The sequence below is a fragment of the Plectropomus leopardus genome, chromosome 20 (genome assembly GCF_026936395.1).
Source record: "Plectropomus leopardus strain MGB_pleo_1.0 chromosome 20, ASM2693639v1, whole genome shotgun sequence".
Taxonomy (NCBI): domain Eukaryota; kingdom Metazoa; phylum Chordata; class Actinopteri; order Perciformes; family Serranidae; genus Plectropomus; species Plectropomus leopardus.
Window position 1 is genome coordinate 18,368,070 of NC_142195.1, and position 21,754 is coordinate 18,389,823.

The following is a 21,754-nucleotide window of genomic DNA, read 5'->3' on the forward strand; positions in this document are numbered from 1 at the left end:
AACCACGTGGGTCTCGTTAATCTGACAGACGGCACATGTTTACTGATTTCTATCATGGGAATAGCCGTGCCTGTCGCTGCCCTGCCGTGCCAGCTCGAGCCGAGTGTGCTCCCGGAGGAAAACATCCCTCTCCTCACTCAGAGGAACCAAAAAGAGCAGAGCACGTTTTCTGAACTATTCCAGATGCAACAAGACGAAGCTGTACAAGAATAAGGAAGTAAAGCGACATTTCCCCCCCTTCACGTGATCCTCTGAAGCAACTTCAGCGGACATCGGACAATGTAGTGATTTTGCTCCCAGCGTTTTCTGTCAAGACCAAAGGGCTCAGCAGAACCTGCAACTTAACCTGCAACTTTTCTGAAATGATGCTCAACTTTTCTCTCCGTGCATTGCTCCCAGTGGTCGCAGTGGCTGTTCTTACAGCTGTGAAAGGTGAGTTTTGTCCTGCTTTTTGATCTCTGTCTGATTGTATTTATGTACTGGTCACACGTGTTGGACAAGATCACAGAAACGTCTTGGTATATCTGAAATAACTGGGCTGGAAGAAGCCTAAAGGCTTTAGCTGTGTTTACAAGGCACCATAAATAAAGATGGAATGAGCACATATGCTCTTGTGTATGCTTTGATGATCTAAACACACAGAAATCTGATGTAAAAGATATGCTTTGCTGAAGTTATGGTGTAATCATATGAACAAAATAGGACGATATGCAGATGAGTCCTTTAGCCTATTGTTAGCACTTTGTAGGCCATTTAGTAGGCCCACTAAAGGATTATGCAGTTATTGTGTACATATGGGACTGTTCATAATTTTTGAAAAGGTAGGGGTTGGTGCAAAACGAAGGAGGCACTTAAAATATTCTTTTAGCACTGGGAAGGGAATTATGTTTTTTGATTTGGCTTCAGGGAGCAACATTCAACGTTAAATTGTTGTAATTTGTATGTATTTTCAACACCCTCAGAACTCAACAACACACAAGTGGGTTTAAAAGGCATGTGTTCTTTAAAAATCTCCAAAATCACACCATTTATAATAGCCAGAAAGTGTGACATGTGATTATTTATGGTGGAGGGAGGCTCATGCATTTTCCCCCAGTCACTCAAGGAGGCTCAGGAAAAATATTTGTAGCTCAGTGAAGGGTCATAACATTAAAAACCCAAAGTCACTCCCCAGCCACCCCCTACTCTGACAAAGTGCACTCCCTAAGGAGGATGATATGTTCGTGAAGTGAGTGCTCAAATATACAGACCCAGTTCAACTGTTCACATTGGGATTTTAAAACCATTTTGTTGCACAGTGTTCAGGTGGCTGGCTTTTATAAGAATGTATGCTTGTGTGTCCCTCTTTTTGAGTGTTTTACTGCCACTGTCCATGCCCTGTGCCCATTTCATTGTCCCTCTGTCTGAATGAAAGAGACAGCCCGCTCTCCGGTGTGCATCAGCAAACCTCATCTGTGGGATTAAAGAGGCCTGAAGCTGTGGTTGCACAGCTGTTTCTCTGGTTGTTTAAAGATAACCTGCATTGGGAGCTATGGAGTCACAGTAAGCTTGTCTGTCTCCCTGTGATACCGATATCATGCGAGAGACTACTTTTCTGAGATTGCCTGGGTTTATATCTGTGCATGATATCTGTGTGTGCATTTTTCATCATGCGGACTGCGGGACTGCTGTATTTCTGCTCGTGCAGGACTCAGCTGTGCAGCTGTGCTCTTAATGCGTGTCTAAGTGATAGAGTTCAGCCTTTGATATTGCCTCTGCATGGGATCCGATGAATATGCATGGCAGCCTTATCTTTCAGTCCAGTCACAGGCGTTCTGTCAGTGAGCCCGTCTGAGGTGGAACTAACAACTAACTACAATAGTAGTTGAAAATATTTCAAATAGTTCTTCTGATGTCACAAGTCAAGATAGCAGCCAGGACTCACCGAATTAATATCTGATCAATAAATAATACATTCACTTATGGACAGCAGTGTATATCGGCAGTGGACTCATTTTGAGCCTCAGATCAAAGGCTGCAACTACAAATTAACATTGATCTTAAAGCATGAATTTCTACCAAAGAGTTTTGGGAAGGCTGCATTCAAACACTTTTATTTTTAATGATTTTCTCACACACACCAGTGTTTACCAGCTGGTGTGTGAGCATTTCTTATCATCATCATCTCAGTATGAACTTTTGTTTTGCAGTTACTTTTTGGTCTTGGACTTGTTTTGAACTCGACTGAGGAATATTTTTTCTTTTGTGTTTTCCTCTATGAATTCATTTTACACCTGCAACCTGTCAGGGGCCAGTTAGTATGAGGACTTATTCTAAGAAGATGAAGCGAGGGCCTTGAGACAGTAGCAGCTCTTTTTAACAGCCAACAAATGCCTTATGTGTATAAAAAACAATTGAAGGCACTGTGACAGACTCGTTGGAGTAAAATACTGAAGGGAGCTGCAACAGTTAGTCAACTCATCAATAAGCGGATCGACAGATAGTCACCAGCTATTTTAATAATGAATTTTTGAAATAATTTGTTTTTCAAAATGGCAGAAAATGCTGCTTTCAGCCTTTCAAATATGAGATTCTGTGTTTTTTTCCTGTTATATGTCCTTTTGAAAGAACATCTTTGGGATTTGAACAAAAAAAATTAAACATTCAGAGACATCACTTTGAACGCTGGAAAACACAGCTGATCATTTTGGACTATTTTCTATCTTTTTATAAAATAAAATACTGTGCAGATCAATCTGCAATCAAAGTAATCACTGGGACTGGTTAATGAAGCCAACATGTAAGTGCTAAAAACTGCTTCCTCAAATGGCTACTTGAGGCTGGCTCCAGAAGCCGGTCAGTCCCCATAGACTGATGCTAAAATGCCCAACTTAGCAGCAGAAATAAACATGTCTACAGTCTGGTAAACAGTAAAACAATTTTGGTCTCTATCATGGTAATATGTTTAAGAAATATGATGATTGCAACCAGCAGAATAAAGACGTATAACTAACAACTTCACAAAATTAAGTAAATATAAATAAATATTAAGTAAACTTAACAATAAGATAAAGTAAACATAACTCAAGATTAAGTTATATTTACATTTTCAAGTAAACTTGTCAGATTTCACACTGTAGCTTATTTCGCCCTTCGTGAGAACTGTGCGAGGATAAACTTTTATCTAACTCACATGTTTACATTTTATTGAGGCTTAAAGTTATGCATAATTAAGGGCAGGCTGTCTGTTGATAGTGTCCTCTGCTTCTCAGTCAGATCCAACCCACGTCATCCTCATCCAAATATTCCTGCTCTAAAAAGCCAAGATGGCGACGGCCAAAATACCTAACTCAAGGCTTAAAACCTGAGCCGGCAAATTAATGCCTCCGAGTAGCTACATCCAGTATTTTTACAGTCCAAAGTAGCAGCCCAAATGCTGATAAAATAAACTACAGAGCACAAACTTCTGCTTCAGAAAAATTCTTAAACCCAAAGTCAGCATTTGTGAACTTTATAAAACTTGCTCGGATGTTGAATCGAGACCCTTGATTATGATGTTTTAACTATTAATTCCTGTTTATGGCTAAAAGCCAATAATCATCTAAAAGTGGAAATCTCAGATCTGGATCATCACCAAAATCTAATGAGGTGATGCTTGGCCTGGGGCCTGTTTAAAACGGGCTGTTCATAGATAAACTTCATCCTCTTAGTGGAGATAATAAAGAGTCTCGTAAAAATGTCAGTTTATGTAAACAAATGAGACGATGAGTCTTTGTTTTGACAGCGCCAAGACAAATTTACAGCAGCAGATAGGAAATGAAGCATCAGTGCACAATAGGATCAACTTTGCATTCTGCTTCACTTCACTTTTGGTTTGCTGTATTTCTGCAGATATGATGCAAATTCGATGTGTACCAGCCAATACCTACTTTGACCTTTAAATGTAAAACTCCTTAAGGCGTCAGTCTGATCTGTGGAATCTATAAGAAGGTTTCTTCTGTACTTTTCTGAATACTACATTTTTCATATCAACTCTGACATCTGTATCTTTTATAGATTTTTCTCTACCTTCTGAAAGAAAATTGATTTACATATGGATATATTCATGAAAATGGTTAGAATATCAGAAAAGAATGATATATCACTTCTGAGACCTTTTGGGGGGAATGGAGGTTTTGCTTTACCTTACATTTACCCTCATAAATTATTTTTGTGATTTTAAGAAATTTGCACATTCATTTTAACACAGAAGAAGGCAAAACAAAAACCTAGTGTGTTGCAGAGGGAGGTTCGGAGCTGTCATACACAGCATCCTGTTGGGACAAACGGTCATGAGCTCATGGAAGTTATAGAGAGCGTTTATTTTATATATATAACCACATCAAGACTCAATTTGCCATTCCCTTTATTGCATCACATAGAAGTGGTACGTGGAGAGTGGAAGAATTTAATTTCTTTCAAGTATAACTGAGGCCTTAAGTGCACAGAATACCACATAAGAGTTATACATGTAGTAGTCCTGGGTGTTGGTGCTAAAAATGATAACTATAATTAGGAATATAATGTGCTTAATTCTCTAAAATGGAGCCATTTAGCTGTAGTGTGTCATTTGGCTGAGCATTTAATGTGCGACCTGTGGATTTAATATAATTGGTACCATCTGGTTACATTGTATGCTATAGAAATTACACTGTTAGGTCTTTTCCCATCAGTCAAAGCACAGTCTGATAATGAGATGATGGGCCCGTGGGCACAGAAATACAAAAGACTCCGCCACCTCTTCTTCATACGAGCAACACACAGACTTTGTGGTTTATCCTTTTTTTTGTTTGGCATCTTTTTGAGGTCTTTTTAGTTTATTTAGTTTATTTTTTTGTTACGAGAGTTAAGTTTAAGTCCAGCACTTTGATATATGTCATATGTAAGTCGAGCACTTTGATTTTGTCTTAAGTTAATGTGTGTTTAAAGCCGTCTGGACATCAAGCATCTCAGACGTGTTTTTGCAGGGAGAAAAATCGTGGATCACATTTTAGCAAGAATCGTGCAGCCCTACTTTGTGGTTATTTTGCATCTCATTGCAGTCTCTTGCATCCCTTTGTGGTCTTTTTTAGTCCCTTACTGGTTGGTATATGTTACAGTAATTTGAATGACATTTTGCATCCAGGCAAAAATCCAGTCGGGCCCTCAAGACTTCGGTCCCCTGGGCCATTCAATAATCCATCCATGAGTCCAGCACCATTGAGTGCAATCAGTAGACTGTTTATCTGCATTTCATAGAAATGAATCACTTTGGACTACATTGTGTCTGTTTTTGCAGCGTTTGGCGAATATTTATTTGAATCGTCTCTTCAGCTTTTAGAGATAGGAATGGCAGGGTTTGCAGTTGCTCGAAAGGCAGTGTGAGCAAAAATGTGCTGAGCATCATTAAACGGTTAAAAAAATTGCAGCAGTAATGATGGTCCTAAAAATTAATGATCTTAGTGTTGCAGCAATTAATTTTAGACTTTTTCTCCACATGCATTTGATGCTCAAATGTGTAGATCAGTCTGTCTCCTCACACAGTTTTAGGGAGCACTCTTACTATCAAAGTCCAAACCTTGAACTGTTTAAACCTATTTACATGCCTAATCTCTCTCTCCTGTTTGTCTCCGTTCCTACATTCCTCCACTATGAACATTTTGTGTGTTGTTCTTTGCTCTTCTCTTCCTCCATGCAGGAGCTACATGGTGAAATTAGCCATCAACAAGTCCCTGTCTTTACCCTAAGACTCACCGTCCTTGGCTTCTCGAGATGACCCACCTGCCCTCATCAATTTTTCTTGATCTCTGTGACATTCACCCCCGTCCTCGACCCCTTGCTCTGTTTCTCCAGCCGTGATCCTTTTGTCAACCTTTCGTCTTCCTGCCATCCTCATCAAATACTCCCAGTTAAAGTTACTGACTGATTTTGTAAGTGGCAACTGTTGTATATTAAAACTACGGTTGGTAACTTTTCTGAAAATAAGTTTTTGTTATTTTAAGGGCTGTGAACTTATGAATTTTTAAAAGAAAAATTCAATAGTTCATTGCGATTATTTCCATTATTTTGAATTTCAAAACAGTTATGAAGTCCATATTGACAAGGTAAAGCAATTCTTACCAGATTGTCTTGATCAAATGACAGCAAAAACCTGCATGGGATTAGCATAAAGTGAGTATGTCTGTACTTGTGGGTACCCACAGAAACCATTTTCATTCCAGTACCTTGAGGTCAGAGGTCTTTGCCAATATAACCCCAAAATCCTACATACCTTTAAACATCCCTTTAAAAAATTTTTTATTTTATTTTTTTTTAGTTATATATTCGTATAGAACTGCCAAATCTGATTCAGCTGACATAATTCTGGATTGGGTACAGCTCTTTATTTTAGTGTACTGTTTAGCTGTAAAATGAGAGAGGTGACCTGGCCGCGATATTGGAAACAGATGAGCAAAAACAAAGCCTCACCCAACAGTAGAGCACTTTTTCTCATTTTACAGCTAAACAGTACACTAAAATTTGTTTGTGAAAACATTTGAGAGGCATTAGCTGTGTTAGAAACTCATTGGTTGTTTTCTTTCAGCCCCGGTGGATTCTTGCAAATGCCATTAGGAGCACTATGAGAAGGCAGAGGATTTTGTTTTTTAAACAAATGATCTGAAATATTACAAAAACATATCTTTGTAAAGCTTTAACGGCAGATTTTGAGACCTAAAACCAAATTGTTGAGTAGTTATTGCACTAATCTCTCTTTATATTCTCCTCTTACAGTTGCTGAAAGTCAGAAGGTTGCTGTGGACACTGGGACGTCCTTCAACCCATCTCCAGTTTACCCCACTGTCAGCTTTCAGGTTCTCAATGTGAACTACATGTTTGTGCGGCAGGACAGTCCCGAGCCTTCGGGGAACTCCAGCCTGAAGGCTCAGACTCAGACTTTTCTCATCACTGGTAAAGGCGCCGGGCTCCTCCAACCAGCTGTCAACGCCTCATACGGCCCCCTGACCGTGGACGCCCCGATTCCTCCAGACTTGCTCCTCAGCGGACGAACAATCCTGCCAGTCATTTTGGCCCGCCAGGTTCGTTCTTCATCCCCTGTAGTCAAGATTCTCTTCCACATGCCCACAGAAAGTGGCATCACTGTCGGGCAAGAAAGAATGGGAGAAGATAATGGCAGGAAAGGTGCTGGAGCTAAGGCGAAGGATGGAGCTCACTGTGTCACGGCATACGCCTTCTGGGAGACGAGGGAAGTTCGTGGGGCATGCCTGGTGTCCCCAGGTGGTTTCTGTGTGGCACAGCTGAAGCCAGAGCCGGCCTGGTTCAGCTCTGGAAGCCGGTCAGGCAGCTCGAGCAGGGAAGCAGGAAGAACCGAAGGAATTAAGGGGCTTCAGGGGAACCTTGTGGAGGTCTACTTCCAGAGTCGGAGGGATCAGACAGGGCAGTGTACCCCCCAGGATAGCCTGCAGCGTGTTGGAGTGGGAAGAGGAAGAGACTCTGGGGCATCTGGGACACCGATGAGACGGATAGGAAGCGTCAATCTGCTCAGAACTCCACCTGGGAACCCCACCTTTTTTCGACTGAGGCTTGGAGGCGCCGTGGTGGTCCAGACCTCTTCCAAACCCCTGAAAGCCACAGACGTTTCAACTTTCTATGTCTTCCTGGCTAGCACATCCACCTTGGAAAATTTCACTATCAGGTGAGAGATCTTCATTTTTCTTTATTAGGCTGCTGTCAAAAAACTTGTTTGACATTTTGGAAAAAGCAAATTTTGGTTTCTTGCTGAGTTAGATAAGCAGTTGCAGTTGCGGTTTTGCAGGGGGTTATGTGATGGTCTGTTTCTTGGCCTTGAGCAGACTTGCTGAGCCTCAAGAACAACACGGAGTCTGGCACATAAAATATAAATAATAAATAAATAATAAAATAATAAATAAAAAACCATAACACAGCTTGTCTGAACACTTACATATGTTTTTGCACAGACTGAACAAATTGTATAAAACATTTTAAAGGAGCAATTCTTCTCTCCATTAGATATTAAATGACAGCAACAAAATTGGGCATGTCTGTAAAGGGGAGACTTGTGGGTACCCACAGAACCCATTTTCAGATGTCTTGAGGTCAGAGGTCAAGGGACCCCTTTGCCAGTTTAGCCCCTAAATCTGACATACTGGACCTTTAAATTAGACTAGATTAGATTTAGATTTTAGCATCTTTTAACATCTTTTTATAACGACAACTAAATTCTGGACATTGTTTTTCTTAGTTGGCCATGCTGTTGCCAGGTTTTGAAAGCTATTTAGGTCACAGATAGCGTTGCTATAGTACTTGTGATCTTGGTAAACAACAAACCATCAATACACTGAACCAGGAAAACCACATTACCCTCTGTAGTATGTCAGCATCACATCTCAGCCCAACATTACTAAATAAAGCAGGAGGGTGTTTAGCTTAAAATGTCACCCCCAGAAAACATAATAATTATTCAACTATGTTGCTGAGTCTGCAGAGGCCAAGAGTTTAGGAGGAGTCACATAAAATTTAATTGTCACTGAAACATATGAAGCAGAAAAAGAGACTGAAACCAAGTTGAATCACCATGATGAACGGTGTATTTGAGCATCTTCATGAAGGATAAGCTCCATGCATTTAAATGGTTACTTAAGGCACTTGAATACTGATGGGGCTCGCCATCAAGGCCATTCAGTAAAATGCTCGAGCGCCAACACGACTTGTGTTGTCTGCCAGTTTCACCCGCTTCATAAATCACTCACATGTTATATCCTGTCTACTTCAACTTCTCAGTTAGTGGGGGAGTTATGGAAAGCACTCTTCCATAAACAGGGAAATAATTGGCAAATGATTCACCGGTTTCCATATCTCAACATCCCACTAACATTTCAACAAGGTTCTCTGGGTATTTGACTTCATAAATAATGCATCTATTTAATGGAGCAGGAAAACAAATAACTAACATCTCCCTCGCTCCTGTGGGTGAAAGTGAAGTTAATATAAAAGCAGCCCTGTTGCACTGACACCCACAGTTTAATCTGTTTCAAAGTTTCTGCTTTCTGCCTTTTGATGCACATCACCGAGTGGAGTAAAATCATTTTTTATCAGAATGTTTCAGATCAGTAAAGTGTAAAGCCATCGCAGCAAGGTTTCCCATCTTTACTCAGCTTAATGGTTTTGTTCGAAACGCAAGACAAATTTTTCTCTAATCCCATGATTTAGTGATATCATGCTGCAAACAACATACCAACCCCGCAGTAATCTGCAGCGCGATGCAGGCAAATGGAGAGGAATGTTAAGATATGTGTATTAATCCATAGAGCACATAGTTAAACCTGTAGCTGTGTGTCAGTCAATCCTTTCTCAAATATCAGATTTACCATCCACCAACACAAACATGCCTGCACACACAGACCCACTGACCTGAATGTAGCTCTGCTAGTATTGTTGAAATTACATGATACAAGATTTAGTAGAGACGCTGACCCTGCTGTTGTTTTGACTATTTGGGAGGATTTGCAGCCTCTCCACCTGATATTCCCAAAATTGTGACTCACTGGCTGAATTGACGGAGTTCCTCCAGTCAGGTCAGTGATTTCTCTTCATGTATTTCTGACCTACTGCCACATCCAGAATGAGATTGGACAAGAAGAGGGGACTGAATCCTACGGTTTAGTCCAAGTGAAGGCTAGCTCTGAGGAGCTTGGCAAAGTGATTGATTCCTCCTGGGAGAAATCCCTGCTCTACTTCACTCTTTGGCCCAAGATTGAGTCCACTCCAGCAGGGTTAGGCCAGATAATCTGTAGCCCTGATTGAAAATGAATCAAGAGGTTAACCCTTTAGGGTAGAGATGATCTGGGCTGACTGCCAGGATTAACCATGTAGATCTGTTGTGGTTTGAAAGGCCATCATACCCACCTGTGAAGTGCAAGGGAAGCTTGTAAAGATGACATTTGTTAATGGAAATAATCTATTTTCAATATCTTCATCACATGAAATAATATCAAACCTTTTGTGAGCTCTCCAGTGGCCCCTGATACAACTGTTTAATTAATAACATTAACTGTAAAAAAAAAGAGAAACCAAAGTATAAATCCGTAACTGTCATATTTGCTTAGTTTTCGACCGGCCTACGTAATTCAACTTTCTGAAACTCAGTTTTGGCTTTTGGTTTTGTTGTGACAACCCAAGATTTTCAGTGGCACCATCTGGTCACCGCTATGAGCATTTTTTCAGGGTCACACTGGAGATCACATTTAAGCAAAAAAAAAGTAAGAGAAAAAGACATCAGAGAGTGAAAATAAACTGTGTTGAAGTATCAGTAAAACACAAAATGCCATGTTCATGCCTCAGACAACACTTTTACAAAGAGAGAAACTCCTCTCCTGCATGAATGGCTAATGAAATTACCAGACAAACCAAAGAGTTTCTACACTTTCACACTTTTAAACAAAGAGATAAACTGACTGAGTTTGGTAAAACAGCAGTGAAGAGTTGTTCACTTTACCGGTCGATATCCATTCTGCCGTCCTCCGACCCCCACCTGTGGTCATGAACTCTGGGTAGTGACTGACAAAGACAAAGAGCGAGGACAGAAGTGGCCGAAATGAGGTTTCTCCACGGGGAGGCTCATGTGTGCTCATGGGCGAGAAACTCAGTGATCCGAGAAGATTCTGGCATCGAGTTACTGCTCCTCCACGCTCAACAGGAGCCAGTTGAAGTAGTTTCTACCCCTGGGATGCGTAGTCATCAGGTGCTGTTGTCACTGTGACGCTGTGCTCGACAAGCAGCAAGAAAATGAGTCAGTGGATGTAGGTAGTTTGGTTAAAGGTCCAGTGTGTAGGATTTAGGGGCATCTATTGACAGCAAAGCTGTATAATATTCAGAACTATGTTTTCCTTACTTTATAATCACCTGAAAATAAGAATTTGGGGTTTTTTGAATGTTGAATGAGTAATTTATATCTAAATGCGGAGCAGAATGTGGTCCACGGAGTCCACCATGTTGTGACTACAGTAGGCCAGAGTAAGTACGTTCTCAGCCCATCTCGTCACATGTTGCCGTTTGGTCAGTCAACTCTCACGTCTATATATGATGCTCTAGGTCGCCTCCTGCATCTGTTGTTGACGTGCTGGGACGCTGTGGCAGTTTATGGCTGTTACGTGCATTGTGTCAAAACACGCCTCTGGAAATGTACAATTTCTGCATGTTGGAGGCATACAGTCTTGTTGGTTAAACACCTCGTATTTAGTTTTAGGTTTTTGTGCAACAAAAGCATGTGGTTAGATTTAGAAAAAAACATCACGGTTGGGTTTAACATTCATACGAGAAGCAAACAATGGGCTCCCGGCTGTTTAGAGTTTGTTGGACCCATCCACCTCTCCTTCTGTCCACCCTATATGAGTCTTTATTATGGCAAACGGCGTATTATACTGACGTAAAGGGTGCCTTTTTGTATTATTGTCTTATGCCGAAATCACTGACCAAGCTGTGGTATTTGCACGTTCAAAATAAGGACAGGCTGACAGAATGGACAAACCAATCGAGCCATTCGCGTTTTTTTACATGCTTGGCACAGTGTCAGCTCTGCAAACACTCCCCTCTAAATGGCACTAAATTCTTCATATTAGACCTTTAAATTGTGATTTGCGAGAAATAAATGCTAAACTTCTGAAACATACTTATTGTATGTTACAGTTGTCCTTAACTGAAGCAGAACTTTTTGTGTAAAATAATAAATAGCTGCTCTTTTAAAATAAAAATGTCAGAAAAATTAAGATTTAAGAAAACAACAGATCTATCTAGCACCTTCCAAAATTAGGTATCAGTTTGTTAAAATTTGTTTTCTTGATTACCCTGCCTAAATTTTTAGATTTATCATATTTCAAAATTAGTCCACATTGTGAATAAACATGTGCACTAATTTTGCCCTGAGCAATAAGGTTTTAGTCCAGAAATCACCGTCATCATAAGCACGTCTTTATCCAGCATTTGTTGTATTCTCAACTTGTTGTCAGTCTGCTTGAAAGACCAATCGTGTGTGTGTGTGTGTGTGTGTGTGTGTGTGTGCGTGTTCACTTGTTATGTTTTGCCTGTAAAGCAACTCTGACCTTGACCTGTTCTCAATAGTTATTGATCAGTCTGGTTGCTGTTTGATTACAAATGAGTATTTGTAAGTCTGTGTGCTGAACATGAGGGCAGGCATACTGACCCCTAAGTTAGCAGCAATAGACTTTGTGTCTGTCCGTCTGTCAGTTTTCATGTTCTTAAGCCATTTAAATGCTGTTTGTTTCTAAAATGACAAAATACAGCTTGTTAAAACAGAAACAGGAGAAAGATTGATTGCTGTGAAATAGCTGGTTGCCTCACCTAACCATTAACAGGCAGCAAATATTTAAAAATGAAGCATTTCTAGAATAATTTCTGGTATATTAACTTCTTTTCAGGTCTCATTTTTATCTTAAGTGGTATATTAATTGAATCTGTCACTATCAGAACATGAAGTCGACGCAGTACAGGGCTGCTGTTAGAAACTGACACTTCTAATAAATCCTGTTTGTCTCTGAACATGCCAGAATTTGTGGTGAAAATAATGAAAACGTAGATCTGTCCTTCCTGGGATCAACAGATGAGACAAGTGACGGACAATTAATGGTATTTTGAATGTATTTAATCTGCTTTCTTTTTGTTCCGACAATAAGCATCCTCTCATGGCTGCAGTTTGTCACACGGATGTCACACATCTTCTCAAGATTGTCTCGGTGACTTTAATCCACAACAATTGCAGTTTGCGAACCTGAAAGAGCACCTTCTTTGGGTGTAGGTTTGTCAGAGTATTCTCAGCATTAATATATCCTGCTGACAAAACGGCAGGAGCTGAGTGATAATCTTGAGTAACCATGAGCTGAATTCCCTCTGGAACATTTCCAGCATGTCATTGAATCCCCGCCATGAGGAAATTGGCCTGTTTTGGAAATGCACCCCGTAGCGAGGTGCCTGTGTGAGTGCTGATTAGTGAAATATTGCATTTTAAACGTGCATCAGAAGCCTATTATCACTTTTCAGCCAATGACTTAAATAATTGCTCCACGACCCTGTCCAATATTATTTGATGTAACGAGACATTTGCTTCAAACAACAAAGGCTTTTGGTGATTGTGGGACCTCCAGGACTGTCTGGTCCATTCACATAATTTATAATAAGTGTTTTATCTCTCCCAGCAGAGTGATGTGTGTGTGTGAATCAGACATCTGATTAACTGATTCCCAGTTGTCCCCAGGGCTAATGGGAATAAATACCCGTGCGTCTGCCGGCAGCCTGCGACACAACAGTCTCTGTGTGACTCACCTCGTTAGGCTCAACACAAACACACAAACACATCCAAAACACACACAGAAATACGAAGAAAAAAGGGAAGAAAATGCATACATTCTTAAGAACCTTTGTAGTATTTTTATATCATATACAGGCAACAGATGCAAGTTAAATCCCCCATCACACACACACACAGGCACACACAAGCACATGAATAAAAATAAGACTCTGTGATTAAGCAAAGAACTAAAGTAAGAGTACTCATTAAAACCAGGAACTGAAATATATAAATAAATATACAATATTGTACAAGGTACCATGCAGCATGTATTGTGCATAATGTACTTGTGCAGTAGTGGATGAAGTACCTTCAAACTACACTTGAGTAAAAGTACAGATATCTCACAAGAAAATGACTTTGGTAAAAGTTAAAGTCACCTTTTAGAATATTACTTAAGTGAAAGTCTGAATGTATCTGTCTGATATTTACTCTACTTAAGTATCAAAAGTAACTATGATATTGAATGTACTGAAGTATTGAAAGTAAAAGTACAAGTAAATGGTATGAATAAAAAAGGAAGCAGTCAGGATTCTAAGAATTTTGAAATGTATTTTTTTGTAACATACATCACCTCAAAAATGGAGCCTGTATCATGTTTTTTTCTTTTCTTTTACAACAAATGTATGAATTTCGTAGTAGGCAACAAAGATGCTTGTTGGAATATAAGCATACACTTTATTAAGGAAATGTAGAGTAAAGATTTACAAAAATATGTAAGTTCTGTAAGGACAAATTACTTTTATTTTTTTTACATCACACCACTGCACTTGTAGTAATGAAATCTTTTGTTGGTATTTAAAGACTCAGAAACAGTAAACAATTCTTCAGTGTTTTATTTTTACACAGCTCGTCACATCAAACCTCAGCTAGTCAATTATACGTCTCCCAAAGTGTAAAAGTAGTAATTGTGTGTAACATTTACTCTTTGTGCTAAATGGATTGTGTGTTTGTTTTTTTCATTTAACCTGCAGGGCGACAGTAAAAACAGGCTTATCATTCAGTGCGGCGCGGCCCAGTGACTCAGCGCTGTGGGACATCGTGGTGGAGCCCGGCAGAGGAGCGACTCCCAACACCGTCTCCGTCGTATGCCAGAGGAAGGTCGCTGTCACTGCAAAGAGGTCAGTCATGTCCTTTCTCTACACATAGAAAACAAGCTTTATCTTTTGCCACTCTGCTGCTGCTGTAAGGAAAAGCAATCAGTTATCATCAAAAAATACCGTCAGTGTTACATTTTATAGGAAAAGTAATCATTTGTGGCCTTGGACTTTGTGATGTAGAGACTGTGAGCACTCAAGTACACATTTATGTTTTTGTTTGGGTGAAATTATTTATTGAGTAATGATGTGTATCTCTAAAATCAGCATTAGAAGAAATCAGTTTTTCATGCCCACTCTGCTTTTTGCAGATCGTACTTTGTGCAGGAGTTCTTCCTGACTGCACTGACTGACCACACTTATACTCACTTGATGTCTAAATCTCAGCAGAATATTAAAATGATTTTGCAAGCATGAGAACATTTTAAAACTGCAAAGGAATGAATAAATCTGTGACATCATATAAACAGTTCAGTTTCTTGTTATGTTTGATTCTGCTGACCGGGAGGCTTCCTGTATGCAATCCTGGAAAAGTGCCTTTAATTTTCTTGAAATACCCCGAATGACTGTTTGTATAATAGTTACTCATGCTGTGTCACGCTGAATTCATTATAAAAACGTTTTTCTCGCATGCCTCCAGTGAGCGAAGAACAAAAGACTTGGATTATACTGCATTAGTTTTGTGAGTGTTTAAATATAATTTTGCCGTTTCATAAAGAATTTTCACAGTTTTTGGATTCTTCACCGGAAACACACACGAAAACTTAATATGTTGTTATAATTTTAATGCAACATGGAGTTAGTAATTGGTATACAAATGTTTTTTGGTGGGAGCATTATTACTTTAATTGTTAATAATCACAATAAAAGAATATGTATGTGTAACAGCTAGGTCTGCCAACACCCTTTCGCCTGTCATATGTCTGTTTATAATACCTACCACAAAAAAAAGAAATAAATGTCAAAAAGTGTAGAAAGGCCAGCAAAGGGAGAAGAAAACCTGAGAGGAATTGGCTTTGAATTCATAATATTTTGTACTCTCTCTTTCCTCTCTAACTTCATCTAACAATGGAAGCTCAGATATATTATCTCAGTTATTCCCCCAGTTTTGTGTCCGCTTTTACCATCTTTTCTGATTCTAATTCAAATAGGTAGTTATTAGAAACTTAATTTACCTCAAAAACTGAATTCTGTTCCTGTCATCCCCATAGGATCACCATTTTGATATGACTGAAATAAATTGTAAATGAGAAGTTTAAGCATCAGCAGTAAATAAATCAGAAGTGCTGCAGAAGTGCTTCCACTTCAATTCAAATGAATATTAATTCCATAGCACCTTCACTGCCTGACTTACCTGATGTACACCAGTTGATTACTGTAGTTTCGCCTAATGCTGATGTGGGCACACATCAGCAGCCGCCTCTGCCCAGCAACCTCCCGCCCACACAGACACACACCACCCGCCGTCCGTCCGACCCACTTATCTGTAATCATCCATAATCACGGCTACGTTATCCAGGCTTAAGCGCTTGCACGTTCAGAAGCGGAGATTAGAAAGGAGAGATATTCCAAGTCATGTCCCTTGTGCTGAGCTCCCGCTAGGACACGCACACACGCACACGCACGCACACACACACACACACACACACACACACACACACGCACACACACACACACACACACACACACACACACACACACATATACTCCCGCCACTGTGCTTTGAAGTGATGATATGTCCAGGGGTTTAAAGTCCCCCCTAATAGATGGATTTCCAGGAAATAAGGGCATTAACCCCTTCTGTGTTTCTCTGTCTGGCTCTCACGCACTCTCCTGCAGTATTTCCATATTTATCAAAGTCTTTTTTATTTCAGAAAAAAACACGAAGCCACAGACCATATCAAAGAAATTAAGCAGGCCTCAACATTTTAGGACTCATTAGTGGGGTTGTCTATTCCGGCACCACATGGATGCGAGCTTAATGAACAAACACCAGGATGGCATCAATCTTCCCATATAACTTTTGCTAAGAAAGTGAGTAAGCATATTTGCCAAAATGTTGACTTTTCCTTTTCAAAGCAATCTTCCCATAACTGCTGGGTTGTTTTGGTAACTTCCCATACTGCACAGTTGGCCCCAGACTTGTTTTCATCTTTGTTGTGCTCCCTGGTCTCCATGTTTTTGCTTGTTAGGTCTTTTTGTGAAGTTGTCAGTGACTTGACTCAGCAAAAGTTCTTCTTTGTGGGGCTTTAACACGGTATCACTGACCCTCTCTCCCTGTCAAACATGCTCGAGATTTACTCTGAAGTATTAGTTGAAAGAAAAAGTCCTAATTGAACTTAGATTGAATTGCGAATCTACTGCCTGAAGCTTCAGTTGTTGTCTAACCCTTATGAGTGGGTTTTTGATTTTATAATATCTAAGGTCACTACTATTAATCTTTAACCGCACAGTCCAAAGTTTATTGATGCACACAAGTAAAACAGAAAACTCAGTCCTTGTGTTCCTTTTGATACAGCATGAATATTTCTATATATATACATTTAAGTGTATGTTTATGTTTGTCCTTGTTGCTGCTTTTCAGTATTTCAATATTTTTTTCAAAATGTGACTTTTAGCAATGTGCTGTCGAGGTTCATTGTTTTGCCTCATGCAAAGTTTTGCTTCACTTCAAAGTGCCACAGTCCCATTCACGCTCTGCTCTATTCTCCCTTTGATCTGCTCATACTGGCAGGTATGCCTACACACTCCCCGGCATCAAATAACATCACATGCCACTTCCTTGACAATCCTTTGACCAGAATACTTGGCTCAAGTCTCTGCCAGCTCTCTTAATCTCCCCTCCACACTCTCACCTTATTCTTCCATCTGCTGCTGAAATGAGACCTCTTGTGTATTGCGTTCACTTTTGGTTCAAACTCCACAGTTTGTTTTTCACAAATTTCAGAGTAATCTTTTTTTTCATTTTCATAGGCAGTGTCTCTCCTACAAATATTTACATTTCTGTCCCATGGAACACGAGAGAGTACACAGCTAGTCTCTGCTCCTTCTGCACTGAAGCATCTTTGTCTCCTGACAAGTGTTTTATAAAAAAATAAATTAAAAAAGGAAGTCAAATATGACAGCTTCCAGCAGGTTGATAGCAAATGTTCAAGAGGACAACATTAGATGTCTGTTGGTTTTCTAACTGATTGAAATGACATTTGTTTGTCTTGCTTATATAAACTGCATCACTTCTAGTAATTTAAAAGTAAATTGAATAAAATAATCCACTAGTGTCACTAATTTACCTTTAGATATTGTGCTATCACTCACCAATATTACCGTCCAAATGCATGCCACAGTTGAACTTGGAAGTAGTGATTGTGATAAAACCTGACCCGTATGTAGGCAGAGGCTAAGTGCTACTTCATGTTTTTATAATAATAATAAAGCCTTGATTGAAATTCATTTTACTTTAGTTTTTATTATTCATGCTCTTGTAATATATGCAGTAAAATTTTAATTAAAATGTGAAACTGTTTAAACAGGATGGCCTATATTTATAATACACTAGCTCTACAATAGACCTTTAGTGCAAGTGCTGTTATTATTGTTTCAGTCAATGTCCAACCACAACACAATATAGTTTTGATGTAAAATGTGTGTCCAAAATCTTAAAAGCCAGACTATGTAACTGTGGATACATAAACATGTACCGGGACCAATGATATTTTCTATTTATTTTGATACAATGATGGATTTTTTTATATTAAATGTGGCCAAAGTTTTAGGGCGAAACATAAACAAAAGTAATAACTTATTACTTCAGAGTGGTCTGAAGTAATAAGTTTCAGACCACTCTGAATACTCTCTTTCCAACATTTTTTTTCGACTTTCGAGACAGGCTGATTGCATCTCCTGACAGATTTCTGTATACGGTCACCTGCAAGTATTTACATGACATAGCCTTCACAGCTACATGTAGATACATATAGTTATTTCACATAAGATTAACATGTAATCTTGGTTGCTGTTGTTTCAGTTTCAGACCATACTCCTGCCAGAACATGTGCAGTTGGGCAGATTTTAGGTGCAGAAATGTTTGTTGGTGACTTTTTATGGCATATCAGTATGAAAAAAAAAAAAGTTTTTTCAGCCTTAAAGCATGTAAAAATGTTCCAGTATAACCCAAAATACAAGTATATACCTGAAAATGAGCATAATAGGTCCCATTTAAAGGTGAGTCAGCATAACCTGAGACAGATTGTTGACAGTGTGCTGTGGTGATTAGCGCATTAGCATGCACCAGATTTAATGATTTTCTCTGTATACATCCATAGCTTTTACCCTGTCCTGTGCATGAGCGCAACACCCACTGTTGCTGATTGGCTGGAATAAAGTGCCCCAGGGATGATGTTTATCTGTACTTTCATCAAAAAGTACATGTGATTTTTTTATTGGATTTTGGATAATCTCAGAAAATAAGATCCATGGCAAACAAACATTAGTAATACATACACATTTTCTTCAGCAAAATAATCTTGACAGTTGAACACCACTTTCACAATTTTTGAAGCCTAAATGTAACCGCCAGAAATAAAAAGCTATTGTTTGGCCAAAACCAAAAACGCTGCAGTTGCATCCCCACTGCTATGAGGCTGTAAAGCCATTTTTGGTTTGCCACGATGACGTTCAGTAATTGCAAGTGGGGTAGTTTTACTTACTTTCATATTTTATGTTTTAGAACACAATGTGAAAGTCTTTTAAGCTGTTAACCACAGACCTTATTTAAGGCTTCTTTTTTTCAATTTTTTTAAAGATTATTTTCTGGGCTTTTTGCCTTTATTTAATAGGACAGCTTGAGCATGAAAGGGGGAGAGAGAGGGGATGATATACAGCAAAGGGCAGAGCCTAGAATCAAACCCACGGCCCCTGCGGCGAGGACTTAGCCTTTATACATGAGATGCCCGCTCTTCCAACTGAGCTGGCGCCCCCTTATTTAAGGCCTCTAACCAAAAACCCATTCAAAAAACCTGTTAACATCCATACTGGAGGTGCTGGCATGGATTTCTGGGTTTTAGGACTCATTACTGGGGTTCCCTATAGGTCCAAGCCACTTTGTTTCCTTTTTAGAGAGCCAGGGCTGTGAATGAGCAACAGATTTTTTTCAGCACACACTCAGGAATGACAGCTAGCACACTGTGAAGAGATTTTCACTGAATATGATGAAAAGTCTACTGTGTTTAAATCTCTGACTGCAACTTAAAAGACACTTGCCAATGAAAAATGCCGGAGGCTTTTGTCACTACATTCTTGCTTGGTCTAGTCTGACAAGCAACTTATGGTGACTAATGTTAACTAATATTAGCAAACTTTTAATACATTTTGTGGTGTCACTGACATTACTGAGCCAGTTCACTGACTTAATGACTCTTTTTTTACTTTTGCTTCTGCTACACTGTGTTTTAGCATTTGGCACCATCCCACAATAGCAACTTGTGGCCTTATTGGCAGCTGTTCAGTAAAGGTTACCTAAGCTTGCTTCAACTTGTCTATCCCTGTTGTATTTAATTTTTTCTCTCTCTCTGAACAGGGGTCTTCTGGAAGTTTTGCAACTGGACTTTGTGCCAAAAGATGTTTCAGAGCAGGCTGAGAGTCAGACTATTTCCTGGCGTCTGGAGTTGCCGGGGAACATCAAGGATGTGGGCATAATGCGGATCTACACAACTCAGAGAGACTATGTGGGGCTGGCACCTCTGGTCATGGTGAGGACAAAATCTGTGTTAATGTTTCTACTGCTTAAAACATGAGCTTTCTGGTACAATTTTAATCTTATGCTCTTAAACGGATGGCGAAGATCTATTAACTATAGACAGGCTCCACACCGGATCACACAAACTAGGCAGCACTGATCAAATATCATTAAAGATTATTTTACTGCACTGCTTATTTCTTTCCAAAAGTCTTTTCAGAAATATATTTTAGTGCCCTGTTTAGCTGGTGGGCGCCTTACAGTTTCCTGCACAGTAAAAACAGGTAGAAAAATGGAAAATAACACTAAGCTACGCTGATCAAATATAAACCAAGATTCTGGTGCTGTATTGCCTATCCTCACCTCAAATGTTTTCAGAAATATATTTTAGTATTAAGTCACCTAACCAGCGGTAGTGTTTATTGGTCTGATGTGTCGCTGTGCATTCTGGTAGTTGTAGGTTTTCTGCCTCAAAAGCAAAAGTAAATGTCCTTTTTCTCTGTTTTCTCTGGTCATGTAGCACCAATTTCAAAAGTAATTGCATCTTTCTCACTGTTAGAAATAAGCACAAGCCATGGGTCACATACTGGTAAAATATGCATATGGCTGGTAGATTTGCTTCACTCACTAGACAAAAAAAAACAATAATAATCTATTGTGTGGCTGGTAGATTTTGGAAAACACCAGCCATGGTGGCAGGTTGGTCTTTATACTGCATACACAGCCCAGTTTTACGAAAAGATCTTTCAGCAGTGAAATACTTCTTCAGTGAAATTGGTATTCATTGCCTCAATAAAAGACAGTTTCAAGCAAGATAAGTTGATATCATCTGATGTTTACTTCATTTTTATTCTGTCATTTGTCACCTGAAAGAAAAGGACAACAGTGCAGTGTTGTAGAAACAAATCTTACATCTGTTGATCATACAGATGTTTCAGTCTTTGTTGTACCATCTGGATATGAGACACTGTTGGCCTCCTACCAAAAATATCCATGGTTCTATCAGTAATTAGCGTATTTTGATCTCATAGTCAATAATTACATTTGAAAAGGGTTAGGTTGAAATATATAAATTGAAATACATATCATGTTGTCAGCTTGTCTGTTTTATTTATTTAGGTTTTTTTCAACCAATTTAGTTTTTCATTAATTTTTTAATTCATTTAATTTTTTTTCATTAATTAGAGGTCTTCCCTGCAGTGTTCAACAAATTTCAAATAATCTCTGCCTGTCAGGACATTTTATTATCTGTGTTTCATTCATATTATTTTTGATGCCTAGCCTGATTCCTAGCAGCTCTGTGTACGCAAAAACCTTTACATCTGGAAACAACTGTTAGAAATCACAAGGTGCGATAGGTACATGTCTGTCTCCGTCTCAGGAGATTGAGTGGGTTATTTCATGCTAGTCAACATGAATCAAACATACATTGGGGAACAAATATGTCTCAGCTCAGCATTCACATGCGTGAAAAACATTATTTTCTCCTGCACCGATGGAGTGAACAGATTTATTGAGCAGGCTATGGTGCTTTTCCTTTCGAGAAAA

At 39.3% G+C, this 21,754-nt stretch overlaps 1 protein-coding gene and 1 long non-coding RNA gene across 3 annotated transcripts in view; one reads left to right on the plus strand and one right to left on the minus strand.

The window, feature by feature from the left end:
- LOC121960275 (transmembrane protein 132D) overlaps positions 1 to 21,754 on the plus strand; it is a 45,874-nt gene continuing 24,120 nt past the window's right edge. Inside the window, exons 1-4 of one of the 2 annotated variants that reach the window (XM_088070945.1) lie at positions 1 to 432; positions 6,769 to 7,690; positions 14,350 to 14,496; positions 20,048 to 20,219. In XM_088070945.1, coding sequence (XP_087927071.1) covers positions 363 to 432; positions 6,769 to 7,690; positions 14,350 to 14,496; positions 20,048 to 20,219 — 1,311 coding nt within the window. In that variant the 5' untranslated portion in view covers positions 1 to 362. Of the gene's footprint in view, positions 433 to 5,722; positions 5,928 to 6,768; positions 7,691 to 14,349; positions 14,497 to 20,047; positions 20,220 to 21,754 lie in introns of those variants that run through there. The other variant, XM_088070946.1, reaches the window with a different exon arrangement.
- Positions 14,194 to 16,124, minus strand: LOC148186208 (uncharacterized). The gene is made up of 3 exons (XR_015775130.1): positions 15,827 to 16,124; positions 15,648 to 15,702; positions 14,194 to 14,514 (listed from the first exon to the last, which is right to left on the minus strand). It is a non-coding gene; the product is annotated as an uncharacterized LOC148186208 (long non-coding RNA).